This window comes from Coffea eugenioides, chromosome 8 (genome assembly GCF_003713205.1).
Source record: "Coffea eugenioides isolate CCC68of chromosome 8, Ceug_1.0, whole genome shotgun sequence".
Lineage (NCBI taxonomy): Eukaryota > Viridiplantae > Streptophyta > Magnoliopsida > Gentianales > Rubiaceae > Coffea > Coffea eugenioides.
Window position 1 is genome coordinate 3675448 of NC_040042.1, and position 8935 is coordinate 3684382.

Genomic DNA, 8935 nt, shown 5'->3' on the forward strand with positions numbered 1-8935 from the left:
ATTTTCTTTTCCCCAGTTATTCAATTTGAAGAAATAGAAATCTTCTATTTGAAGAAATGGAAATCTCAAGAAGAGAAAGAAAACATCACCACAACTTCCATTACATATTTTGATTCATTGGGCGATTCACATCATCCTAGAAGAAACTAGAGGTTACAAACTCGAGCACATTCACCTACTATACATCAAACTTTATCCAATTATATGTTAATATTCATCTCGCCAATAATGAACCGTTTTTACATATATATAAAATTTGAATTTTATATTCAAATTTTACGTAGTTGTCATTCATCCTATACTACTAACAGTGTACTATCAATGTAGGAAAAATTAATCCATTATTAAATCGCAATTTGTTTGTATTAATAACAATAGGTTCCTCGGGTATCTTGTAAAGCGGAAAAAAATAAAAAAGTCTCACATAAAGGGGGGGAGGGTTGGGTGTTTTGTATGTATGTTTATTTATTTATTTGTTTGTTTATATATAAAACTAACAAATCAAGTCAATCAAATTCAAAAAATTGTTTGGGTAAGAGAAACTAAGATACTGACAAAGTAGTGCTAATTTCAACGTACTAAGGCAACATATGCATAAAATTTTCTGTAAATTACTCAACAATACCTGAGTCACTAAATGGATTATCAAAATAATGCATCTATCATACATTTTTTCCCCCTCTTTTGGGAAATCCATATGATACATTAGTTCCACCTATTTCCTGCAAGAAACTACAAAGTCAACCGTCACTTCAACGCTTGTCCGCTCATGATTGGCTGAGCCTCTTAATACTGGTGCAACCGCCGTTGACCAAAGTACTTTAATGTCCAACTGCAAGATGGTGAATCTGCAAACTGCAAACCACCATTTCTGCTGTTTCAAACAACTGCAGAAGAAGTCCAGCCCCTTAGGGCATACATAAAAGTTGTCACGGGTTATATATACACATACATCAATATAGCTGTAATAGCTTTCATGTATAAATGAGTTGTTTTTGAGCTAGTTACGAAAGGAAATGCAAGGATTCTTGTTAACCTAACGTTTTAACAAAAATCATGAGTCCTACTTTCATGTTATTCTCACACAGCTGGCCTGAAAATTTTTTTGGTGTATTCTCGTGTAGTACCATCAAGCCCTTGAAAATCATAGGTATAACCACATGGGAGTTTCTTATTTTTCCACGTCGTACATTACCAAACTTCTTATTCTCCATTCGATGACAAATTTTCCTTACCACACAACTGCAATTGATATTATTTTTGCTGCAGTAGGATTTTCGTTCTGTTGTTTACAGAAACTAGTCCAGGGTTAGATGATTAAGTACCAGAAGATTTGGAAGGAAAACCTGGCGAATTAAACAAATGCTGCTCTGCACCTACATGCAGTTTCATCAATGTTCTCTTCATTCAGTAAAAACTTTGATTTGAACACACTTCATATCTTGTTGGAATAAGTTAAAATTACAATGGTACTTTAGAAATGCAAGTTTTGTAGGAGGAGATGAGCTTATCCTTAATGAAGCAATTATTAAAAGGGATAATTTCAGAAACCTCCCTAAGGTTCCAACCCGAAAATTCATCAACACCCGTTCTAGTGTACAGATATTAAAATTAATTAAACCATCAGAATAGAGAACAAACTTGAATAAATCCAAACTTTTTACCACCACCTTTAATTCACCAGAAATACTTATTGGGACTACAAGGCAACATGGTTATAATACCTGCTACAGTGATTTTTACTGTTTGCTACAGGGTACAGTACTGCTACAATACGCACTACATGTACAGCTTGTTTTTTTACTATTTTGTGAAATATCACTTAGTTCTCTTCAGGTTTTCAAAATCTCACTTAGTACCCTTGAAGTGAATCGTTAATTACTGTGCTTGTTGAGGGTATAAATTGTAACTAACCCTAAAATTAATTAAAGCTAAGTCTGAATAGGAGAAAGAATCGTAATATTTTTGTTGGAAAGAATCAATACAAAGATCAGTGTCATATTATCGATCTGAATAGACACAAGACCCTAAATATTGGAACCACTCCAGCCAAGGGCAACACAAAACTCCCAGCCATGACAATCATCACCATGTCCAAAGACATGAAGAATCCGTTGCCAGCAGGCAAACTGACGGCCGATCACTAATTTATTTGTCAGCGCCACCTGGTTATTTTTTGGTAGCAGCTCATTGTTTCGAGCCTTAGTAGCTAGCTACGAGCATGCCATCCTCGTTTACACCACCGGATTGGTAGGTTTGTGTATGTTGACATCATCTGTTTTTTTTTTCAGGACTTTGCATTGATGGCCTGATAGGTCCTATTCCTGGGAGATTTGCTACGGAGGCCATCCCTTTCATCCTGGCGTATCTAATTTTGTTCATGCCCCACTCTCCAACTCCATTGTCAATCACTGTTTGACGTGCTCGATCCATACCTTTTCTGGCAGTTTGGTTTCTCACATGCATGTTCAGGATTATGCTATGTTATTCACTACTCAGTTGATCACTAATTTACTTGTTGGCGCCACCTTGGTTGTTCTGTTTTTGTCGTAATGATTGTACAGCTCCTGCCTTACTATGCGTAGCACGTACAAGATCTCCATTAATTTTCCTCCATTTCAATAGGCTGCTCCTAATACCATGGAAAACTATTCGGTACCTTGGTTTTGATTCCACAGCCTTTGGCATGGTTGTCTGAAAAGTTAAGCAAGACTGGTGCACGTAACATTAAAACACCCTTTTGTTCTGTTGGCCTTGCTGATAAAAGGAAAAAAAAAAAAGGCTACATTTTGATTTCTTTTTCTTCCTCCTGTGTGTTGGTGTTAGATGATAAAAATTGGTTCGGGTGATGCTATGTTTGGTCGTCAGTTTTAACATCCAGTTCCTCACAACTTGATTGTCACATCTCTATTTTGTTCACCTTCCATTATCACACCTCCTCCCCCGTTCTATCCTTACCCGAATGGGGAGTTGTCACCTAAAAGCGTATGGAGTAAACCCTACTAGTTATTTCCCGCTTTCCATCAAAATACTTTAGCACCCCAATCGAATTGCACCAGTCGAAGTACACATTGCAGTATATGCTTATTTGTTAAAATGAGTTCGTTTGGCATTAATTTTCTCCCTGTGTGGTCATTGGTTGTCTCCTACCAAAATTATTTTCGACCACACCCCGATGAACCAAAACAAATGCACGAATTTATCCCTTATGCAGAGCAGATGGCAGCATGCCAGATGACAATTGCCTGTAACAATGTTAATGAGAATATTTATGCCATAAGCCTGATCCAGGCTGTGCCGCTTCATTACATACACCGTATAACGCTGATCCAACCACCATGTCCAAGACCTACGGTTAAATTCGTAGTCCAGACACGTATAGGATAAGGAAAAATTACATGAACATAGCTCCTCATGAACGAAAGTTTATTCTATTCATGCAGTTCTCAAGTCTCACATTTAGCACTACGAAGTAGCACCAAAAACTCGAACTCTTTGTTCAATTGGAACCCTGCAGCATGGACACGTTGCTTTACCCTTTTTCCCATAACCTTCATTGCACTTCACACAGAGAACTTGATGAGCACAAGGAAGAAAAACTACAGAAACTTCATCCTTCATGCAAACCACGCATTCCCTATTATAATTGGTTTCCTTCTCCGATGCATTGTCCAAATTATCAAATTCATGAAGCAGCCTTACAATGCCTTCTGCTTGAGGCTTTGTTACCTCAGAGTTTCCGGTTAATTCATCGGTAGACGGATGTTGCAGCTCATTACTTCGTTGCGACGCTTTCAGGCGTGCAAGTTCTTGCTCCAGTCGCTGAAGATCATCCTTGTGGCGCTGGAAATCTATTTCTGATTTCAGGCGCAAAGCTTCTAGCCTTCTTTTGCTATTAGCCTCAGTAGCTTCCTTAAGGCGGCGTTCATCCTCTACTTGAGCCAGGGCTACTTCTTTATCATTTTGTTCTTGCCTCCATTTTGCCTGTTGCATAAAATCGTATAACCAATACTTTCACCAAAAATCCAAGATGTTGACAGATGTCAAATGCCCATGAGGCAATTAGAAAGGACGAGGAGCATTTAAGATTAAGAACAGGCGGAAGAGGAAGCATGATAGAAACCCCATGTACTCCATCGAAATTGTTCAGGAAAAGAATGAAGAGAGACAAATCCTCTGAACAAGGCCCAATTCTAATGGCTAAAATCAGCACCAAAAAAAAGGATCTTGCTGCAAGTTCTGTTTTACAGGAATACACAGGTATCTAAAAAAGAACGTTATTTCTATTGTCAGAGGCATAAGTGAGCAATAGAGGTGACCACATCTGTCAAGTGTATACTTGTCATATAAGCATATCCAACTAGACTGATTAGGGGATTTGCAGCCCACAGATTAAACTATGCAGGTAGAACTAGCTAAATGAAATTATGCAGGTAAACTTCAGCCAGTGTCGTGGTGAAAGGATAACTGAACCTGAGTAAACTTCAGAATTCATTCATACAAATAATATGGCAGAAAAACAAAGAGCTAATCTGTCAAGACAAACTCTAACTTCCAAGTTTAAAGAAAGCACTCCTCGAACATTCTGTACAAGTTATCATGCTTTCTCCAATATAGAAGTCAAAATATGTATTTTGAATCTAACTTAGGCCAGTTAAACCCAAAAAACAACATACTACAAGATGCCAAGGAGTGAAGTTATGCGTAAAAATGCAAATAGAGCACATCTACAGGCACGAAACAAAGCGTTTGACGAATAAGGTTCAAGTATCCACAATGAACTAATACTAAAAGCATCACATTAATTTTTTAGTACTTAACAACTAAGTAGATAAAATTGCTCACACAACTATAATCTAAAGTAAAGCTAACATTCAAACATGAGGAATATGGACACTCATCTATTTAAACATCCCCTCTCTTGCAATGGTTTAACATCAAAGTAGATATAAATGAATTCTCTGCATTAATCATCTCTATACAGCATGATAGGTGGTCGTGATACGAAAGAAGAAAACCAAAAAGCATACTGTCCAAGTCTCTAATGAAAATGAACTTGAGAGTGTTATCCTCAAGTATGACTTTGTAAAGGAGATAATAGCATTTAGCTAAGTTCTTCAAGTGTTTATTAGATGAAAAATGCTATCAGCTAGAATTTTTCACTTGAAACCAGAGTCTGAGGCTAAGAAGGGATTGTGAAGTCTTTATCACTTACAGTGTAAGCCTTACAAATAAACAAGAGACATAAAGCAAAATGGACTTGACATGTGAAACCAAGACATGCCATATCAATTCTTTATCTGTAATGCCAAAAAAAATGCCGATTCATTAGCTGAGCCACCTTCATATCTGACCAAATACGTCAAACTTCGAAGAAAATGGATAAGAGAAAAAGTCTGACATATTCAACAAGAGACTGCTAGGCCTTCAAACAGAAAAGCACCAATATGCCATGTTGCAACAGAGCTTGTCAATTCAATTGGTTCAACATGCCTTTAACTGTCTTAAAAGCTCATGAATATGTAAAACCATTCTTCGCAGTAAGCTGTTAAAACATGTGAAGTTAAATTACTAAACTGATAAAAGGACAACTCACCTCAGCCTCATTCTGAGCCGTCTCAACTTGAGTTAACTGTTGTTTTATATCCGAAACCTTCTGTTTCTCTGCTGCAATATCCTCCTGCAGCTTAGCTTTCTGTTTTTCCCAAGCCAACAGCCTCTTCAGGCATTTTTTCTCCCTCTTTGCGGCCTCCAAACAACTTGTGACCGACTCTGATGCACTTAACTTAGAAGCCTCCATCTCTGCTCTAATTTCTGCATTCTCAGTCTCAAGCTTTCTGACTGCAGCATTTGCACGGTCAACCTGACCACTTGCCTTCCTCAAAGAATTCTCCATTTCTGTAAGCCTCTTCATTGTAGTATCTTCGAGATTCTGCTTCCCCTTCTTCAACCGCTGAGTCTCTTCCCTTTCCATCCTCAACATCTTTAGCTCAGTTAAATCATGGCTGAGCTTTCTCGCAGCTTGCATTGCCTTCTGGTGGGCCCACTCCTTCCGCTCCTTAACCTGTTCCTCAAGAGTCTTAATCTGATGGATCAAACTTAGGATCATTTCATCTTTCTGATCCATTGGCACCCGCTCAATATTCTCATCAAGGTTCAAGTCGCGAAATTTATTCAACACCGAGTTAACAACGTCTTGATTCTTGACATTTTCCTCATTCTGCCCTACTGGAGCACTTTCGGCCTTAGTTCCATTTGCAACTGAAGAATCCCCACTGGACGCAGAGCTTGGGGAAGTCTGCAACTGACTCTGAAACTGTCTCGCATTTGCTCTGAATCCTGCAGCAAACATAGCCACATTTCTCTTTAACAAAGTCTTCATGGAAGGAGTAAGATTGAACCTCTTTGGACACTCAATCTCCTTCTGCAAAGCCATTTCAGATGCATAGGAGAAAAAGCCATTCATCGGAAACTCAGAAGTTCCCCCATTTCCAAAACCCCAGCCACTATGAAACCTACATAAAGCAGGAGCAACCCCAACCGGACCATTACCAACCGCCTCAACATTTCCACTATTTACTGAACTACTAGCACATGCACCATTTCCATTAGGCGAAGGAAGGACAGGAATTTCCATCACACTCGCACGGCCCACATGAAGATCACTCATGAGCAAACACCACATTGCATCACCTCGACTCAAATGTGGCTTGATTTGTTGCAACAAACACACCATGCCCGCGAGAGAATACTCCTCCAACTGCCTCAAATCCCCAAAAACAGCCTCAGATTCCTCAGAATTCCCATTACTCAGACAACAACCGCTATTTAAATAAGCCAAAGAATTATGCAATATATTAGTCAACACATCCATTCCACCATAACAATGCCCATTCCTCAATATAGCCTTCAAAGCCACTTCCTCATCATAACCCAACGCCACGAGCTTGGAAATTGCCTCATTATACAAAAACTCCAAATTTTTCAACAAAATCTCCTCTAACTGCTCCTCAGTACAGTAGCCCCACCCACTATCATCGAAAACAGAGTTCGGGCCCGTACTCAGGTTCGGATTCTGCACCGAATCACTTGTACCCATTTGATAATTTAAGGGCCTCAATCCAGTTTCCATTATAGATTTCGAAATTGCCATGTGGTTGATGGTGGAGCTGTTAGGGGTGTTGGTGGGAGCGTTAGTACTATGATGATCGGTCTCGGGCTTTACCGATCGAGCCCGCCGATTTGTTCTGATGTGTTTATCTCTGACGGTACAACCCATTTGGGATTTTAAAGTCACAAATTAAATTCAAAATTAACCCTAAAAAAAAATAAAAATCTTATCAATTAATGGTACAGATACAGATAAAATGTAAGCACATATATATATGTATAACTATTACATATGAATGTAAAGATTAAGGAAGAAGAGAAAGAAGACTTACAAGAGCGATGATGATTAGCGTTTTAGGAATTGGAAGGTGGGGGGTTTGAGCTGTAAAGAGGGGAGTGAAAGGAGGGGAAGGAGGCAGGGAAGGGAGGTGGGCTTTGAGGAGGACGGATATCTATGGGAATTCAGGAGGAGTGAGGCTAGGTGTGTGAATGCCTGCAGCTGGATTTCCAATTTTGTCCTTCTTGCAGGAAATTTTGTACTTATTTTTTTAATTTAAATAATGATAAATATGGTAAGTCATTTTTTTCTTTTTTTTTTTCAACAACGACAATATTTGTATAACATAGAGCCTGTTTGGAACCTGAGTTTTTTGAGAGTTTGTCTAAAACTTTACTGTAGTGCACTGTAGAAGTTTTTGAAAAAATTTTGTAGAAGTTTTTGTAAGGTGAAAAATTTTTTTGTAGAAATTTTTGTAAAGTGAAAAACTTTTTTTTCCTTTTCTTTTTTTACTTTCTTTTTCTCTTTCTCTTTCTCTTTCTTTTTCTTTCTTTCCTTTTTCTTTTCTTTCCTCTCTTCTTCTTCTTCTTCTTCCTTTTTCTTCTTCTTCTTTCTTTCTTTCCTCCCCATTACCTCCCAGCAGTAACTCACGCCTGCCACCTCCGCGCCACCCCTCTCCTCCCTTTCCCCTTCTCCTCCCCTCTGCCCTCCCACTCCCTTCTCCGCCACCCCCTATGCCCACCATCCCTTTCCCCCGCTCTCCCCCGCCGCCCCTTGTGCCCTTTCCCCCTGTGCCCCGCCACCCTCCCTGCCCTTTCCCCAGCGCGACCCCCTCCCCCCGCCACCCCCTACCCTTTCCCCAGCATTGCCCCCTTCCCCCTGCCCTTTCCCCAGCGTGCACCTTCTCCACAGCCATCAACAAGCCAGGCGCATCTCAGAAGGATGGGGAACGAAACAGCAGTGGTGGTCGACACCGGCGGTGGTGTGGGTTGGGATAGGGATGGAAGAAGAAAAAAAGGGAAGGGAATTTTTTTTGTGTGTTTTGGATATTTTGAAGTATGTAAGTAAAAAATTTTGAGAAGGTTTTTTGGGGTTCTTGTAGCAAAAGTTGTTAAAAAACTTGTAAGTAAAAACTTGTCCAAAAACCTGACTTCCAAACAGGCCCATAGGTCCCGTTTGGAACCTGAGTTTTTTGGAAGTTTGTTTAAAACTTTACTGTAGTCTATTGTAGAAATTTTTGAAAAAAATTTTTAAGATGAAAAACTTTTTTTTCCTTTTCTTTTTTTCTTTATTTTTCTCTTTATTTTTCTTTTTCTTTCTTTCCTTTTTCTTTTCTTTTCTTTCCTCTCTTCTTCTTCTTTTTCTTCCTTCCCCCTTTCCCTTCCCTCCCCCGTCACCTCTGCTCCAACATTAAAGAACGCAGATGGTCCAAAATTGCGGCTAAGTTTTCCTTTTTCTCTTTCTTTTTCTTTTTCTTTCTTTCCTTTTTCTTTTCTTTCCTCTCTTCTTCTTCTTCCTTCCCCCTTCCTTTTCCCTCCCCCGCCACCT

The 8935-nt window shown here is 39.3% G+C and overlaps 1 protein-coding gene across 1 annotated transcript; it reads right to left on the bottom strand.

The window, feature by feature from the left end:
• Nucleotides 1–3241: 3241 nt before the first annotated feature.
• LOC113781439 (MND1-interacting protein 1-like) lies at nt 3242–7542 on the bottom strand. The gene is made up of 3 exons (XM_027327378.1): nt 7443–7542; nt 5597–7318; nt 3242–3984 (listed from the first exon to the last, which is right to left on the bottom strand). The coding sequence occupies exons 2-3, from the start codon at nt 7277–7279 to the stop codon at nt 3466–3468; spliced, it is 2202 nt and encodes a 733-aa protein (XP_027183179.1). The 5' UTR covers nt 7280–7318; nt 7443–7542; the 3' UTR covers nt 3242–3465.
• Between the last annotated feature and the right edge of the window lie 1393 nt (nt 7543–8935).